This window comes from Lepisma saccharinum, chromosome 1 (assembly GCF_977018435.1).
Source record: "Lepisma saccharinum chromosome 1, izLepSacc3.1, whole genome shotgun sequence".
NCBI classification, from domain to species: Eukaryota; Metazoa; Arthropoda; class Insecta; order Zygentoma; family Lepismatidae; genus Lepisma; species Lepisma saccharinum.
This window is the reverse complement of record NC_139229.1, coordinates 19,021,070-19,041,188: the sequence shown is the minus strand read 5'-3', so window position 1 is coordinate 19,041,188 and position 20,119 is coordinate 19,021,070. Positions and strand designations below refer to the sequence as shown.

The window sequence follows — 20,119 nt, the reverse complement described above, 5'->3', positions numbered from 1 at the left end:
AAAACAAGTCCGGACAGGAATTCAAGTTCTCGCATCCATGCCTTTTGTGAGGACACTGTCGCTTTCTGGAAAACCGGAACGTGGAAAAGACAAGGTGATTCCCCTTTGTGAGCGGCCGCAACCTCCGACCGGACAGGTGGGATCGAAGGAGCATGCTCCGGCAATAAGATTGGTCCTATTGTTGAGCGCAAGAAAAGCTCCTTTTGGACCAGCGGATGAGCGCGAAGAATGGTCTCCGTTTCAAGAAAGAAGGTCCCTCAATGAAAGAGGTCGCGAGGTCGGCTCTCGCAAGCAGATGGTCCGCCCGGTGAGCACACAACAGATGAGGGTGGTAACCCAAGGGATAAAAGACGAGATGCCGGGAAGGGTGCATAATATGACGTACACACATCTCAAGTTGCTTTATGTTGTCCTCCCCTCCTTGCAGAAAGACGCACGCGCTCTCTCCCTCCAGCGTCTTCGCCAGTGTTGCCACAATCCGAGATCAGAATTTCCCTTTCCCAGGCATAGAAATTTCCCCCCTCATATTAGAAAAATTGTAATCTGCCGTCACAAAACTTGAGCAATACTGTTATTTTACCAACCCGTCAACCTACAGAGATATTAGGATCGACTGAACGAACGAAAACAACAGTAGGGCGTCTGACTATCATGCGAGAGACCCGTGTTCGATCCCGGCGGGGGAGAACCGCGATTTTTTTTCCCACCCGTCAAAGTGGTTCCGGCGCCCACCCAGCGTCATATAAAGTGGGTACCTGAAGGAAACTCTGGGGGGTAAAGGCGGCAGGGGCGTGGTGCTGATCACATCACCCCCACCTTCGGCCGTGATCAAGAAAGTGTGGGACCATATTTTCAGAACGTGAAATAGGGAAGTTTTTACTACTCCATTCCTATATCGCAATGCATGACCGCATGCTCATGCGCGTACACATAAATGATACATACGTAATTAATAAAAATAAACAAATGTTATTACGCACAATATGTAATGGAACAAAAACAAAAGCATATTACTGGAAATGAAGAAAACAGATTAGTATCCCGAAATTAGAATATGGAAATGTAAATTAAACATTTATCTTTTATCGTTATCTTTTTCATTATGTTTCGCAATCAGCAATGTTTTGTGGAAAATGTGCGTTTGTATGTTTATTATGACTGAGTAAACACTAGAAAATTAAAGAAAAAAATGGCTTGACAAGAAATCGGGACATTTTGACGTCCCGAATGAGGTCAGAAAAAAGTCGGGACACTGACTGAAAAAAAGGGACTGTCTCGACTAAATCGGGGCTTCTGATAGCCTTACCCTAATTCCACACCCCCTATACGCCTTTATGGCTTGGTGCAAAGCATAGTCGACCACTTTACTTTAATTGTACACATTTTGAGAAAAATATGCAAAATATGGGATTTTTTATGAGAACAGTTACCTCGTTATGTTTGAACTAGTTGTGTTGTAACAATAATTTTAAAAATTGCTTGAAAACAATGGGACTGTTTTTATTGTTCCTAATTCAAATTATTATTATTTTGGAGAGAACAAAAGCCTTCGATGCGATTTTGATATTTTTCATAAAATTTCCAATTTCGTTTTTACCCAAATTTCCCTGCAATGAGGGAAATTTCCCTCCATGTGGCAACACTGGCGTCTTCGCCTGCAGCCGCTGTTGGTTCTTTTATCCGCATCTTCTTCGGGTATCGGGCACGTGACGGTAATATTAAATGCCACCTCGTGGAGGAAGTGCTTTCATCGGAGGGATATATGCTTATGCACGTGCTCTTTTCTTTCGCAGAATATTCAAAAAATAAGAATGGCGTCTGGAGAGCACTCTGAGAAGATGCAAGGGTCTTCAACTGAGGAGTCACGCCGTGTAAAGGGTATAATCATGTTGCAGAATGCTGTCATTTTTACAGCCAGCGTGGTTGTATTTACATCTTTACATTGAGTTAGCATCCTCCTACTTTTTGTTTCTTCAAGATCATGCTCCTTTCCGTTGAAGTACCAGTCGTTAAATCTTTAATTGTGTGTGTCGAAGTGTTATTTACCATCGTTCGAAAGTTGTTTCCACTACCACTGTTAGGATTTTACTGCTTGATGTACTTCCTGTCTTTGCATTACCCTTGCAAACTGCTGTAGTCTTACCAGGGGTGCCCCCCCCCCCCAAGACCTATGACGCACTCCCACCAAAAAAGGTAGAACATTGCCCCCCCCCCCTTTTATGCCGAATTATTTACTCAAATTATTTTGGACAGACTTTTGCGGAACAATATAATACAGACATATTTAAGCAATATATGTTTAATTAGGTACTTCAGGCTCACTTTCATGTTTGCTAACATAAAAAGTACAAAACTGCTCAGGCTCCCTTTCATTGTTGGTGCACTGAACCTTATTCTTCACAGTTTGTCTGCTCGACTAAACTTGTATTAATGCGAACAGCACGTCCCCGTCCTCCCCCCCATCCAAACTGATTCTAAAGGCATAAGAGTTGGTGTTCCATTTCAACCCTATTACCGCGATCACCCACAGGTATGTAGAAAAACTCTACAAACTAAGAATCAATAACAAACAGTGATGTGCGTTTACGCGTAAAGAACGATAGTCTACATTCTACACGTAGACTACTTCATACACGTAGATGACGTAATCTATGTAAACAACATGGCGAAAGGTGATGCTAACTTAGCAAAGGGCGCCGTGGAAGTAAAACAAAATTATACTGCGTATCAGTTGCTGATGTGTGAGGAGAACTTTCATACGCTCCCTTCCAAATTCAAACAATTTCTACCTAGGAAACAACCTAACATAGGAAATATTGTAGTGTGTTATGGGAAAAAGACTAATGTTGCCTCACGACTGCCATCTGTTGTTTTTTGCATACTATTTATCTTCTTCCATAGTTGATGATAGAAGAGAAGAGAAATTTTGTTGTAAATAGGATTCTTTTCATTTCGTTAGGAACCAATACAGTTGAAAATGTCACTTTCCTTTCATGACACCCTTGAAAATTAATTTTCATGCACTTTAAATTGTCTACGTAGTCTATGTAAACTACAACCCAATATAATCTACGCGTAGATTATGTGTAGACAACGTATGTAGACGTAAACTTATAGTGTACGGCACATCACTGATAACAAGTCAATCAAACGAAACGATCTCATCCCTTTTTGTGTGAAGATATATAGAATTAGTATAAAATTTTATGCCCCCCAAAAATTCCCATGACGCAGGCGCGTCATGAAACCTCCCTGTGGGAACCCCTGAGTCTTACCCAGATATGTTGTACTTAAGAGTCGACCAGTACTGTGATTTATATACTTGTACACTGAAACAGGAGAGGGGCCATGGGGGCCATCTCCCCCCCCCCTCGAAGTCTCAAATAGTTAAATAAAGAGCTTCGAAAATAACATCGACGATTTTTCAAATTTGTAAAGATTTCAATTTTGTGCTTGCATAAATAAATCAATGGGTTGTTTCTGGAGAGAAGCAGACACCAGAAGCCTGAAGTCTGCAATATTGGGAGTTTTATTTCATAACAATTGATGCGAGGCTACCAGACGTCCCGATTTCATCAAGACAGTCCATTCTTTTTAATCCCTGCCCCGACTTATATTTTGAATTGCAGTCGTGTTGCTAAAATGTATATTCTTTTGTTAACTCACATTTAGACATGTTCTTTATTTTAATAATCATTGCTAATACGCAACATTTAGTTCACAAATATATGTTATTGTCTAAACATAGAATTATCATTGCTGTTCAGTGGTGCTGGAAATTTGAAAACACTGTTAATTTGCGGAACTGGTACCAAATCCTTGGTACGGGCCTGCACTGAAACGATCATACTTTGTTTTTATAACATGTTTAACAAACATCATTCAGTGCAAAAAAATGCATATGTTGTGAAACAAAAACTATAAACATGTTTTCTAGAAATTTTTGATAGAAAATTTTATATCCCAGTATATCAGACTGAAAGCACACGTCCGTACGATTGGCATTTAAAGACTGAATCGCCCAGAGGCACGCGCATGCCTACGCTTGGACTAAAGAGATTGTGGCGCCATCTCCAATGACGTCACCATGCGTCTCATGCACCAAGGTATGTCCGTAGCAAATTTCATTACATTATGACGAATAGTTTAATTTTTATAAACGAAAATGAGGAGCTGAGAACGAGGAAACGCCCTGTATTACATTGGAGTACTATTAAGCTGAATTGATCTGTGCTATGGAGAATCATTAGGAAGTAGAACACCGTTTAAAATTAGTGCAAAACGATGGAATGAGACCTACTCTGTCCCTGGAATCTGTGGAGCAAGGCCGCGCATAACAGAACAGAAGAGGAGAAAGCAAGTTGGAGGTGCAAAACCGTGGGCGCTGCTTCAAATAGCTGGTAGCAGCACTCCCTTCCCCTCTCGCGAGTTCATTGGTTCGAGCTCTCTCGAGTCACCACTTGCGCAGAAACGTGTTTTCGTTCGTTCGCTCCAGAGTTTCCCGGGACAGAGTATAGATCTTATGTTCTTGAATTGTGTTTTCTCGAAAAGAGATATATACGAGTATATTTTTTTAAATTCAAAATTACTTTGTGAATATTCGCTTTTTTTTTTCATTTGCAGTGCAAGGTTATGCAAATCTTACATTAAGAAGTTTAGACCTACAGTCAAGTGAAAAACGTTCCTGTGTAACTCATCCTTATTCCACAATATAGAGGTGCCCTTTCGTTTTATCTTCGAGGCCATTCAGTTCGCCAGAAACAAATATTTAATACAATAGTGATAATAATAGATGGGTATTGAAAGGAAGGAACGGAAAAGGTGGTAGCTATGGACACGTAATAAGTAAAAGGTTTACACCGCAAGCAAATTCTACTAAATTGTCTATTGTCATCTACGTGGAAATTTGTGAATGACAAAGCAAAATGAAATTTTTCCACTTGCACACAAGGGAATGTAGTTCCGGGATGTTTTTCTATGCCGTAAGTTTCAATCTTGTTTTTGTTATTCAATTCGTCTTTATTAAATGGCTAGGTTCAACCAGTCGCTGCTCTACTAAAAGGAAAAAAACACGTGAGAACCAAGATTCGTCCAACAAAGCCTACACGAAAGGATGCGCATGTGAATAGACACGATTGTACCCAGTGTCATACCAATATAAATGGTAATCAAAATATGTAAGGATAAAATATAGTCAAGGATTGGCAAGACGTAAAGGGGGAAAGAAAAATTGTTAAGATCACCAATTTAGCCCAGAGTGAGAGAGCATCATGCGAGTCGCTATTCGTGAGTACTTGAGCACTTAGGCGTGCGCACGGGGGGATTTAATTGCTTCCGCTAATCATGGATGTCCGCAGATTTTTTTACGAGGGGCAAGCAAGGTATTTTATTTAGGGGGATAAACGAGGCAAATATGCCCTTATTATAGTGTTGCACTTTAAAAAAAAAAAACAACTTGAGTTTGAAATTATCACGTTTCTGCACCCTCTTTATAATAATTAAATTACTGTGACTGAAATCAAATTAGTATATGTGTGAAATATGTACTTTTAAGTTTGACATACATTTTCCAGGGGGGGTGTTCTTTGCTCCGCCCCTCCCCTCTTCCGGACGTTCATGCCCTATCCTTTCACCTAGAAATTTAGTGTAGAGGAATCTTTTCGCCGTTATTAAACAATATTATACTCTTAAAGAAAATGAAGTATTTTCAGGCCTATGAAAGTTCCAAGGAACTACGGGGGAAGGAAGGGTATTTGCTACGTAACTGAACCATAATATGCCTAAAATTACACTCAGAGGATTTTCGGTGGGTCCGATCATGCCCCTGTTTCGTACCCATCAATACAGTAAAAGAGTAGATAGAATGAGGTTTTTTCTTTCCCAACTGAACTTTCATCAAGGTTTTTGCCCAGAAGCGGCAACTCCATGTAAATATTTGAAGAGGGGAGGGAGGCAGGATTGACAACAATATTGTGTTACGTATAATGCATATACTTCTTGAGGAATTGGGGTGGGGGCAGAAATTGCTTTGACCCCCCCCCCTAAGTCGGCGCCTATGTTTTTGCTCCCCTTCCTAACCAGAGGGTCTGCGCACTCCTATGCTTGGGCACCGATATTGCTCGTTCAGCAGTAGATTTTTAAGTTTGTTTTTGAAGTTGTTATGATTGGTGAGGGACATTATGAATGGAGGAAGTTTATTCTATAAAAAAAAAGTACTGCTGTGTGCTTAGGAAGCTCAAGTTTTCATCATGTATTTTTCTTCTGAATTTTAATCTTTGGAATAGGTTTTTCATCTTAGAGTGGGATGGAGGGAGCCAATGATTTACACTCTTTATCAAGATGTAAATAGTTATACGGATGACTAGTATCCTAATAAAGTTCCTACTAACTATGTGATAGCAAGAGTAAAACCTATAACCTTATTTTGAATTGATTTTCGATGGAGGTCTTGCAGATCACTGCATCTCTCTCCAGATGTTAGTTATCCAACTAGCATGTTTTAAGTTTATTCCACGAGGAAGACAATACTGACCAATCACATTCTAGCTCCCCCCTCTTCTCTTCTCTGCCCTCTTCCTTCATCGCTTATGACCTCTTCCCTTATCTTCTATTCACTCCTCTACGGCATCTTCTTATTCATTCGTTTCTCTTCCTTTCTCTGCAACATCATCCCATCTTATCCATTCCCTTCATTTCACTTTTCTTTTTTAAAAGAACGCCTCTTTCCCATTACATTACATTCTATTTATTCCTCAATGACATGTTCTCTTCTTTTCCATTCCCTTCTCTGACAACTTTTCGTCTCTATACTTCTCCTCTCTTCTATCTTTCCCGTGCCTTCGTATTTGTGGAAGGGTTCGCGGTACTAACTTAGCTATATATAATTCCCTTCCGCCGACCTCAGTGACGGAGTGGTTATATCACAGCGCGCTAAGACGCCAGGGGTCACGGGTTCGAATCCCGACCTGGCATAGGCGTTTTTTGTGAGTGTTCCTTCATCAGCACCACAAATTACCATACATCCTCATCTTCGTGATTAGCCAAAATTAGCAGAAAAGCGAAGTAAAATAAACCAAATCAATCAATTCATGCTATTCACTTCTCTGCAACATCTCTCTTCTTCTTATGCATCCCCTTCACTTCTCTTCTACTCACTTCTCTTCTTCTTTTTCCTATCACCTTCTATTCTTTTCTATTGCATTACGTTCCTCTTTTCTTCTATTTATTTCTCTACGACACTTCCACCACTTCTCTGCGACAACTTTTCTTGTCTTCTCTTCTGCCTTTCCCGTGCCTTCGTGTGCATGAAAGGGGTCGTGGTACTAAATTATATTCTTGTCTTCATACGTTGTTGCATTTGCCCGCATATTCATATCTATTTATATATTTCACTATTTGGTCCTGAACCCACCAATGTAATTTCGTCCATCCTTCGTCCGATTATTGTTTCATTACTGCTACTCCGTGTATATTCCAGGAATTTTCAGGATCGTACATATCTGCGCTTGGCAATTATACCACACAGCAATACCCCACACCTCCAGCACACGCACACGTGCATACCACCCTTTCTCAAATCCGTCCAGACAGTGCAGCTGAGGAGGAGAAGAAAAGAACCACGCATGAATATGCCCCAGACTGAAGATTAACGCCCCATTTCTTGCCGCATTCTAAGGTCTGTGAACTCCAACATATCGCTATGGCATTGTCACTGCAGATCTCCCTTCCTCGGGTTGTTTCGGACCAAAGGGGGAAGAGAGAGAGAGGGTGCAATAAGTCAAGACCACATTTTCCTACTTGATGTTCCCGAAACGACCGTAAATCTCACGCAACAACAGAGAATGTCCGAGCATTGCAGGGACACAGAAAGCTTCCACGCTCCCATGTAAACCTAAAAAGCATCGCGAACCAGCAAATCAAGCAGAAAAGGAAGCGAGAGGAAGAAGAGGAAACCGGTTTCAAGGGCAACTGCGTACAAGGAAGTTGCTTGAAAGGGTGAGAAGAAATGGTTCGGCTCTTTTATGTAATCTTCCCCCCATTGGAAGCATGCTGACAGGGTTCTTCTTCCCTAGCAGTATTATATATACTTGGGTTGGCTCCTGTTTTGTGAGTATTTATGTTGAATATCGTGAAACGAAATTGCATCTGGACTTCTGGAGATAAGATAACGCGTTTGATGTTTCCTTTGCGGTTGTGACAAGGAAGGGATTTGCTGGCTTCCGTATTGCAACAAGCTTCAAGATCAGTCTCATTTTGGATTCGACGATGTTTATTTCTTTGAGAGGTAAAGATTTTGTAATTTCATTGTATTTGTTTCTTGAGGGAGTGTGTCATATTGAATTAATTTGTGCGAGGAGAAGGTCTGGTAGGGCATCTGCCACGCAACGAACCCGGGTTCGATTCCCGAGGGTGGGTGATCTAAGGTGTAAAGGCGGCCGGAGCGTGGTGCTGATCACCTCCAAAATGGCCGAGATGGAGCATGTGCCTTCATGGAACGGTGCTATATGCAAGGAAAACGTTATCTTTAAATGTGAGGAAAAGCGACTGGAAGCTTTAAAATGTGGCTATGGTAAAGATCGAAGCAAGAAGAGTAATACTGGAAGTGATAAAGACAAAAAAGAAATTGACTTGGACCAGTGGCGTGCCTAAGGGGGAGCTCGGTGGGGGTCATAGCTCCCCTTTGGGCAAAGAATTCCTAAAAAAAGAGAACGTCAATGGCAGGAAACGATGGCAAAATGAGGAACGACTACTAAACAAGTTATACGTACCCCCCCCCCCCATTAGAGAATCTTGGACACGTCACTGTCTGGGAAGAAACTGAGAAAACAGAAGAGAATATTTGTAGTACTGTTATTGCTAGAACAGCCTGCCCGCTAGATAGACAAAACTGAAACCCGAGAACGAACAGGAAAACACCGAGGATTGCAATATATTAATAATGTTATGCTACGTTTAAGACTTTGCAGTAATACTTAGCCGATTTGCTAACTCGTTTCTGGGAGGCGAAAACGAAGTAGCCCAAATATTTCGAACTTTCTCCTTACTCGGAACATCTTTCTTCTACAAAATTGACTCTGAAATTAAAGATGGGCACAGTGAGACATCTAATTCAACTTTTCATTCAGTAATTATTACGAAATATAAGAAATCTATATGTACGAGGGATGATGATGATGAAGGTAATGAAGTGGATGAAAGAGCAACCACCAGTGTTGGCTAAAATACAAATGTATCCATAGGAAAGGTTGCACAGCTAATACTGCTTATTATAATAAGAGCTTTCTTGTTAGCTAGACTTTGTCGGAAGAAAGAAAACGGCACAGACTTGTTACAGGTTTGACAGTGTCTAAATTCGCACAGGGCGTGTAAGAGCGTCATCCTGAAATTTGTATTCTTGCAAGCAAACGAGGCTCTGGCACCTGGTCTCACAATCCTCTTAGGGTTCGTGTTCTGAATTAGAATCCAAAGTTGCTGTATTCCGGGATCCCACTTTCTATCGGTGTCCAGAAATCCCGTATTTGTTTTAGATTAGGCATCTTTGCATTACGCATTAAAAACATATACCCCGTTGATATCCATCAATGTTTAGCGTGAGCTGGAAATTACCAGTTATTGTTCAGAACAATTTATTTTGTAATTCCAATAATAATGTATTTGTAATAAGGATATTATTGCATATTGAGTAGTGTCTATCTAATCCTAATTATTAAATTGTAGAAGAGGAATTAGTGGAGAAATATCAGTCTCAATAATCCTTATAGTAGGTACTCTCCTCTGTTAAACTTCACTTACTTTCTATAATATCTCTCAAATCCTTCATATCCCTCATATTCATAACTTCAATGTACTGAGAGTCCAAGAGGAAAAGTCCTCTAGTTTAGAACAGGATGTACATCGAGAAATGGATATCTATAGAGAAAATGACATTTGCCAATGTTGAGGAATATCTAGAGATTATCCGACCTGATTCAATTTATATGCTCTAAATATTATATCTTTTATAAATATATTGTTTGTTCTATATTATTATGTGTAAGCACGACTTGGTAAAATCAACAAAAATGGAAAAGTAAAGCTTTGATTAACACAAAATTGTACATGAAGGTAGCAAATGTGTTTATGCATTAAAGAAAACAAGAATTGTGTAGAAAGATGAAAAAATATTTACTTTTCGTAAGTTATGATGACGTCGCATTTGGGTCATTAACATAATGATGTTTAAAGGCAAACAAACCAAACAAAACTTACAGTAATATGGTATGTGACCACTCTGGACCTTCACACAAACTTTACAACGATTTTTCATGCTTTCAATGAGATGATCGCATCGCAGATGCGAGCAATGGCCATTCCTCCATTAGGGCTAGAGGAGGTAAACGTGCAGAGACAGCACACCGAGGGCATCCCAAAGGTTTTAATGAGATTAAGGTCGGGGAAATACGCCGGCCACTCCATACGAGAAATGCCCTCACTTTCCAGGTACTCGTCAACGATGTTGGCTCGATGGGGACGGGCATTATCGTCTATAAGGAGGAAATCAGGACCAACTGCTGCAGCAGAGAGTCTCAGATTAGGGTCTAGGACTTCATCCCGATACCGCGCAGCCGTCACAGAACCGCTTTTAAAGATGTGCAGCTCGGTGCGATATCCCATTGAAATTCCAGCCCACACCATGACGCTGTCACCACTGAATGCGTGATGTTCGATTATGTTCTTGGCCTGATTGCGTGTGCCTCGTTCTCTCCAGACCCTTACACGCTTATCATCTGATTCCAGGGCAAATCTGGACTCGTCCGTGAATAGGACGTTGCACCAGTCTGGAACAGTCCAATTGACATGTTGACGACACCACTTTAATGTGACCCCTCTGGCTTGGACGGTTAGTGCAACACAAGCACGTGGTACTCTGGCGTACAATCCCTTCATGTGGAGCCTTCGGCGCACAGTACTGGCAGATATTGTCTTCCCAAGTGCCATAGATTTAACAGTTGTGGAGGTCGCTCGTTGATTCCGCTTGGCTACTATAGCAATATACCGATCATCAGAGGAGGCGGTGATCCTTGTACGACCGGGCACAGGTCTCCGGACAACTGTTTGACTTGTTTGGATTTTTTTCCATAATCGAGAATTTACCGAATGATCAACGCCAAAGAAAAGAGCGACATCTTTGATTGACTGTCCTGCTTCAATGCGTCCGACAGCACGCCAGCACTCACTATCTGTCATTCTTCTTCTTTCAGCCATAGAATATTATCAAAAATAATCCTACAAAAGTTATAAACACTTTGTATCAGCTTTTAAATGCACCTCAAACGGCAAACCCTTCAGAATGCTGGCGTCTTCAACGAAAGTGTGATGATTCTTGCACGAAATCCTCGCTTTTATGTTATTTCAAGAACACAGATTAAGCACCTAGGTACAGATGATTCACTCTCTACTTACAAAAAGGAAGCTACACATAAAAACTAACATCTACATCCGAAGCGATTTTCAGCCACTCAAATTAAACATACGCTTTATAAAATTTGCATTGCGTGCTTAACTTTTGGAAGGCAGTGTATTATTATTATTATCATTATGAAATTAAATTATGATATAAACTGAAATGATAAGATACATATTATCAACAATTGCAGAAAAAAAACATAAGTACATAACCGCACCCCAGCTATAATCTAAGAAGCAATATATATATATATATATATATATATATATATATAACGAACAGTCTATGAAAACAAGGAATACATTATCGAAGAAAGTAACATCAACATGAAAATTACAGCCTGGAATGTATATTAGATGCCATGTTAAAGATAGAGTGACTACTGACTTGCTTGGGTGAGAGGGTTGGCAAGTGCAGGGGGTGAGAGGAGGTAGGAGGCTCACTTCCATATTGAGTAGTGTCAACTGTCAATCCTCTGCGAAACTTGCTTTCTTTCCGTTATGTTTTATGGTCGCGTTTACGTTGCCGCTTCTGCCATATATCAATTCTATTTTGCAGCCGTGTGGAATGATCGAAAGGTATGAAGGAGAGATGTGAGGATAAATGAATTTTCAGCGCCAAAGATTGGATTTCCTGGTACCGAAATCCCTGCATTATTCAACCTACTCGGGAGTGCATTCCCCACTCTGTATCTTGTCCGTTTGTGATTGTCAGCCATTCATCCTCATCGTCGCAATTAATTAAAGAATAGTGCGTAAAATGAGTACACATACTAAGAGAAGGCAACAAAAAAATGCCTACAAATTCAAGGGAACTAATTTCATTTTGATGTTTGTTACTTAGCGTGGCTTGTCTGCCATGTTTGACTAATCGCGACGATAAGGTTGAGTGATGAAATTGATGGCAAGACACCTACAAAGAACACAGGTCGGGATTCAAACCCGAGACCCCTTCCATCTCAGCGCGCTGTGTTAACCACTGCACCACGGAGGTCGGCTCGAACGAAGTAAAGAATGCCGATGAAGATATGTAAAAAATTAACACATTTTAATAGACTTGTCGCACAGCAGGAAAACGTGTAAGACGGATGACCAAATGAGTGGAAAAGGTAAGGCTGTTAGCACAAGAGAGCATAATTTACAACAAATTAATGAAAATATATTAACTCCTGACAACAACTCCGTGTCGCCACCCGCCGTAGGCATCCAAATGTCGCTGAAGGGGAACGCAGGGGAGGGGAAAAGGGCGGGTCCATCTAACATGCGTGCTAACGAGGCAATGCCGAGGCTGATCCTACAAGCTCCTGACTTGTTTTTCTGCCTCGAACGAGGAAAAGGCTTATGTCCTCCAGCCACGGTTCTACAACTGTTATTTTCTCCCGGTTTTCCAGTCAAGTGTGCCAAACAAAACAAATTATCACCGTTAAAATAATAGGCAGGGGCAACTCTTGCGGCTAATTTAATTATCTCGCATCATTTAGTCGACCAGAGGCTCGCTGGTTCTCATAGATGGTCTCTCTGCGAAGGAGAACTCGCTCTCTACCTCCTGAATACAAGGAACTATTGTGTAATACCGGCACCGCATGGGATTGTCTGGCCTGAGTTTATTTGGACTGTTCTCGTGAGAAAGGAAATGACTAGGAAGAAGACTAAAAGAATAAATAAGGGAAAGACAACGAATTTCCGATAACCATTGGCGTAGCCAGGTATGGGTTTACAGGGTCCGGTCCCTCCAGAAATTTTACAAAACTATACAATTCTACAATGCAGTTTTTACACAAACAAAAGTTGTTTTTCGTGCTTTGGGATGCTTCGAAACAGACATCAGCTGTTGTTCATTGACTCTTGCTTGCTTTCATGTTATTCAAGAGAATGTAACTGAATAGAGTCTTAAATTTAGTATTGGGTCTAACCGATGACGTAGTGGTAACAATAATTCTTTCTCTTCTTTAAATTTTGTATCGTATGGACTTCGTTTTTCGCATGCAAATCTTCTTGACAACATGTCACGATCTTTGCCTAGAATTCCAACCTAGGACCCCGCGAATTCTCAGTGCGCTACGCTAACCACTCCTCGACTGAATGAACAGCTGAGTGTTTCAAATCATGGATTGAGAGATGATATTTCTGATTTGGGAATTATCATACGTCAGTTTCTAGTAGGGATGGAAATAAATTCCGGATAACGGATGTCCGGAATTCAAATGATCAGATATCCGTTTCAGATGCAACGGATAAACCTGATAATACAGATTTGATGAAAGATTTGTAGAAAATCCGTACAGTGAAATACGAACATGACGAATGAAAGAATATGTGGATAGCCCGTGAAATGGATAAACGTTAAAACTCACCGATAATGCACACATTCGGATAGATATCAGAATATCCGATATCAGGATATTTGAAAACCAGATATAAAATTATCCGATATCCGGATGGTAATCCCTATTTTCTATCACTTTCAGGTCGATCGCAACGATTAGGATGCGCGATGATTAATTGAAACGACAAACTCAAAGGCCTTGGCCTCAATCAGACCGACAGGTGAGCATTGCCCTTGAAAGTCCTTAAAAAAAAAAGAAGGAAATCCGATTTCCTGTAAGAGGGTTGACCATTGCATATATTCTTGCCACTTGTCGTTGCCGATTGTTTGTGATGTTGAGATGAATTTGTAGAAAACTAATGCGACGTCATTGGTGGATCTTGGGACAACGGAAACAATTCTGGCTCGCCCATTGGTTCACCACGTTTAAGGTTAAAATTCCTTTTTATAATTACCGATTTGTATTTAAAACTTTGCTGTCTCATTAGCAATTAAAAAGAGAAAGTGCGAAACAGGTTGGTCTACAACTACGGTGAATAAATTTGAATCCAATCAAATAAAAAAAAAACTCGTTTACATTTGTAATAATAACACTCCAATTCAAACTTGGCATGACAATGTTCCCTCATGGTGAATGTGTCTTACATTAGAAAAATTCCATTGTAATTTTGATTAATTGATTGACAATGATTTAATTTCGTTGTTGAACAATTACTTGCATTAATAAAAATTGGAGGGGGTGTAGGACGATCTTTTTCGAAGGCACCTAAATGTTACCATCTGAGCCGAGCTCTGGGCGGAGAGATTTGCACAGCAGGCTACGACGCCAGGACATACGATACCGGTCTTGGGAACGTTGCTTCATCAATTTCATCATATCATCACTCATCCTCATCGTCCCGATTAGCCAAAAGTGGAAGAAAAGCGACGCTAAGTAACAAAAATTGAATAAAATCAACATCTCTTTCGCGTCGTACACCCTGGATTGCATTTAGCAGACTACCAGGTGTATGACGTCTGCACTCACAGTCAACGTCATTTCAACGATTTCATCTTAAGCGAAGTAAAAGAAAGGAAATCAAGCAAATTAATCAACAATAACCCTGGCGATGATCCAGCATTATAAGTAGGGAAATAGTTACTTCCAGAACCAAGTCCATTCATCATTAGTTGATAGTGAAGAAAGCAGCAGTTCCTCGTATGCTCATCACCAAGCAAGGACAGAACAAAATTCCATGAAGAGTACATACAAAAGTGGAGTTATTCATCCGATGATCTGGTCAATATATAGACGGATTCCTTTCTTGCCACTATACAGAGAGTCTATATTTCGACGCCCATAGGTCCTATGGTTATTGTCCATAGCAGCTATAAATTTTCGATACCGGCCATCCAAGATACTACGTAGATATCGGAACTGCGCGACAACACTTGAGTCCCCTTCCTCGTGAGTGTCTACAACTTATAGACTCATTTAGCCGTCCTCCGTGTCAGAATGGTTAGCACACCGCGCTAAGACGCCAGAGGCCCCGAGTTCGAATCCCGTCTTGGGCATGATTGTTCTTTGTATGTTCCTTCATCAATTTCATCATATCATTACTCATTCTGATCTTCGTGATTAGCCAAAATTGGCAGAAATGTGAAGTGAAATAAACCAAATGAATCAATCATTATAGACCTATTTCCATTTCCATGGCAACTATGGCAGCAACATAGTGGGATAATTTCCACAATATGTTTTAGTTTTTATTTTAAGTCTACTTTACGCACAGATAGGCTAATCGGGACTGAACTCACAGTTTAAAGTGGGATCCGAACAGAGGTTTACCCAGAAATTACCACCTGTGGGGCGAGGGGTGGAGATGAATTTCAGTTCGTGTTTAGAGGGGGTGTAAGGGTAAATTTGGCCTTAGTGAGAAAAATTTGAGGGTGTTGAGGAAATTTTAAGGGGATGTTATGAAGTGTCAGAGGTGTGTGGATAAATCACTGGATCCGAACCACACTGGGTACCGAACCCGTGACCCCTTCATTATATGGTGATAACGTTACCGCCATGCAACCCAGATAGATACATAGGATGTGTGTATCGCGTTAGTTCTCTCTTCTCTTTTCTGTGCTTCTCCAGACACACACAAGAGAAATCATAATACATTTATGGAAATCAAATAGCTATTACTACCCGAGGCGTGTGTGAAGTGGACACCGTAACAGAAAAGTACGTTGCTACAACCTTGACGTTTCGTGCTTGTCAGTTTTCTTATAAGGGAGCAGGCCGATTATTATTTAAATGACGCCGGTCACCTAGGGCGCACACAACGTCCCCAAAAAGGCAACGAGGTTTTAACATACCTTGCTCAGTCTGCTTTTCATTATGGAAGGAAAAAGGACTGTTTTTACCAGAAAAATAAGTCTCGCGTGACTCGGATAACATGATCACCTTTCTATTGACCTTACGTATCCATGGCTCGAGGGAACGACAGAAAGACCGACAGGGACAGGAAGAGATTGGATATGGGAGAAGAGAGATTTCGGCTGAGATAAAGGAGACGAGGATATTGGTACATCTCCGAAAAAGAAGTGATTTTGGAATAATTCCCCCGAGGGTGCATCTGAGTGTAAAGTGAACGGGATGGAAGAACGCCACGCACGCACACGCGTAGACGCGTAGTGATAGGTTCTTCTCGGGTTTCACCGCCCAAGCGGCAACTCGAGCACGGATAGAATGATGCTTATTTCATGCAGTGTTGCCACACAAGAGATATTTTCGTTAGCAGGGAAATTGCGGTGGGATTCTAAGCGAAAAGGAAAATTTGATGCAAAATATCAACATTTCAAAGGAGTTTAGAATACATCAGACTGAATATTAGAAAGAATTCCATTCGAATGGTTGGGTTTTATTTTGAAGGGCACTTCATGTACAGACTAATCGGGACTGCACCTACAGTTTAAAGTGGAATCCGAACCACTATGAAGTATGATCCTCCACCGGTAATCGAAGCCCTTGATTTTTCTGTTACCTCTTATTTCCAGCTTCAACTTCCCCGACTTTTTTAATGGCGATTTACCATAATTTGAGAGGGGTGCAAAACTTTTCCTTCGTAAATCAAAAGTTCGCATAACAAAACTATAAGCTACTTAATGACTTAAATTTCAAAATGCGGGTACAGGATTCAACGTCTACTTGTAACCCGACTTTTCTAATGGCGATTTGCCGTAATTTGAGAGGGGTGCAAAACATTTTTGTGCGAAAGAAGAAAGACGCAAAACTTCTGACTAAGAAATTGCTTGCCGTCGGGTTTCAACAAATTATAAACATGAAAATGAATATACGTAATAAATACCTGACCCCCCCCCTCCCCTATGGCGACCCTCACTTCAATCTAATCTAATCTATATACACGAGGAACGACCTTTTTTATTAACCTTTACCTCTCCGATGGCTTACTGGAACGTTGTCGCCTTACTATCAAGCGGTCCTAGGTTCAATAGCCAGTGGGGGCATATAGTGGTTCGGATCTCACTTTAAACTGTAGGTACAGTCCCGTTTAGCCTGTGCACAGAGTAGGCTTAAAACAGCAACTCAGCATAATTCATCGGGAAGATATGGAATAATGAGTACAACAGCGTCGACCAAATGAGATCTGCAATTGAACAGCGACAGCAGAATGTGCAAAAGTTGATTCGGTTGGAATTGATTTTTCAAGTCCACTTTATGCACAGATAGGCTAATCGGTACTGGACACAGTTCAAAGTGGGATCCGAGTCACTATATGCCACCGCCGGGTATCGAACCCGGGACCCCTTGATTACAAGACGACGACGCCCCCACTACTCCATGGGGGAGGCCCCAAAAGTTGGTTCAGAAAAGATTCGCGATGAAATAAAAAATCCATACCGCCATGAAGCGATTTACGTAACCAACTGCGCAGAATTCTCATTTTTAAGAAGTAAGCAAGAATAACAGAGAAAAGAACGCCAAAGTCATTCGCAATTATAGTAAACGAAAACAAAATCCGAAAGACATTAATAACAGTGTAGTCCTCCGCAAGGTGGCTGAAATAAACAGAAAATTACTGACGTAATGGGTCAATCCTAAGGACCTTGTAACCGCAATACTGGGCCTAACAAGAACCAGCTAATCCAATCGAATGAAGGACCCTGATTTACAGGAGTTTCCAGGAAAAAGAACATTGGCAATCCATGCCCAAGCGGGGTCTCGGGAGAAAACAAAAGACTCCGGTTTCACCTGACCACAAAATGACACGCATCAATTTGATGCGTTTCTATGCGTTTATTATGATCTTAGCCTTGCCTTTCCTGACCTCTAATTATCATCATGTCTTTGTCCCTTTCTCTTTTCCCTTTTTTAACCATGCACTTGTTCATCCTTCTCATATCCCAACAACACAAAAACACCGTCTGCCCCACTTCCGATTTTTCGCGGGTGGAGCATGTGGTCAACTTGTCATAATATTTTACTCAGTGTTTCCTTTTTCTTTTTTTCTCAACATTCGCCTTACTCGAATTTCGTCTGTCATTTTTTTTGCGTTAATTTTTTTTGCTAACCCTTCATTTTTTTTACAATGTAGATAAGAAGGTGATGCTGCTTTCTTGTGCTTCTCACCCTACTGGCCCCCTTTTGACCTCCATTTCCAAGACAGCTGCTGCAGTGTTGCCAACCAAAGTGTGAAATAAGATACCTATACGCAGATGACACTCACTTTGAACATTTCGAATACCAATCTTCTGTATGAGTGGTAGTTTTAGAAAAAAAATACCAAAGCAACTTAGAAGATGGACTAAAACTAAGATGAAAAAAATGACTAGCGCACACACCTAACCCTTCTACTCACCTATTAATCATTTTATCACCATTATCGTTCCAAAATTGCATTTCACTTTTGTTTTATTTATTGGTAGTCTAAGTGAAGACCCATGTTTTCATTGACTGTGGAACTGATAGGAAAGTAAGAGATAAAAATACTTTGCTAAATAACTTAAAGCAATGTGTGTGTATATATATATAAATCAAAAATTCCTCGGTAATGTTTAGCCAAGAAATTACAACTGTTGCAAAAAGCTTAACGTTGGAAAATTCATTGATTGATTTCGCTGTTTCGTTGCTTTTCTTCCACTTCTGACTGATCGCGAAGGTGAAGATGAACAGTGCTAAGATGAAAGGACATCACGAACACATATTGTCGGCAATACACATAATACACTAGCCGCCACCAGAGCCTAGTTAGTCTGCAAAAACTGCATTCCATCGTGTACTGCGTGGAAGAGAGATTGACGTTTGAGTACCTTACCAGAAGGATACCCTATAATTGGAAAATGTTAAACAGTTCTGATTTCATTTGACTTTTGTTATTTAGTGTCGCTTTTCGTCCACTTTCGACTAATCAACTTCTGGAGGCAAGTTACCAGTACTGAAAACAGGGAAATTTAATAAAATGAAATCTTCGTGTAAACTTGTAGGACCAACACCTGCTGACTTTTTCTGTAATTTGAGTATGTTTGTTATGTGTTTTTATGTTTTACTTGTACCTTTTTTACATTTCTTACAGTGTACACGTAATTTTCTGTTTTTCTTTTTCTCTTTGTGTTTTTTCTTTTATTTTCCTGTTTTTCTTTTCTTCTTTCATTTTCTTTTTTGTGTTTTATTTTATTTCTCCTGTGTTTTTCTTTTATTTTTTCGTTTTCTTTCTTTTTGTGTTTTTCTTTTCTTTTTTCCTGTGTTTTTCTTTTCCTTTTTTGTTGTGTTTTTCTTTTCTTTTTTTGTTGTGTTTTTCTTTTTCTTTTTGTGTTTTTCTTTCATTTTTTCTTGTGTTTTTCTTTTTTGGTAATATTTTTAGTTTTTATATGTTTCACAAGCAGCTACGATGATCAACTTATATAACGTAGAGATGGTTAAGTGGAAGGAAAGACTTGTGCCTTAACTTCTCAATGCAAAACAATAAACAAATAAATAACCGTGACCATGAGAATGAGTGATGGACATTCACAAACAATATCCATGCCCAAGCGAGACACCCGGGACTCCTGGTGTCGTAGCACGCTGTGCTAACCACTCCGCCGCTGAGGTCTGCAACTCTCCAATAATCCTTCAGTATATGACCAACGTATGAATAAGATAATAAGTTTTAAAGTTTTATATGGAGAATATAAAGTAAGTAGAAGTAAAAAAATACTAGTGCTAGTTGATGACTGGGTAACCGATAAAGAAAATAAAGTTTGTTTTATTCTACTCCCCCTCCTCTATAATTACCAGACGTCCTGGTTTTCGCAGGACAGTCCTTATTTTTCAGTGTCACGTCCTGCGGTCTGCGATGCTATTCCAAAAAAACA

At 40.3% G+C, this 20,119-nt stretch overlaps 1 protein-coding gene across 1 annotated transcript in view; it reads right to left on the bottom strand.

The window, feature by feature from the left end:
• The window catches only part of LOC145996519 (CYFIP-related Rac1 interactor A), an 85,690-nt gene extending 75,861 nt beyond the window's left edge, over window positions 1-9,829 (bottom strand). The window contains exon 1 of the mRNA XM_083133048.1: window positions 9,793-9,829. Within this exon, the coding sequence (XP_082989174.1) occupies window positions 9,793-9,829 (37 nt within the window). The remainder of the gene's footprint in view (window positions 1-9,792) is intronic.
• Between the last annotated feature and the right edge of the window lie 10,290 nt (window positions 9,830-20,119).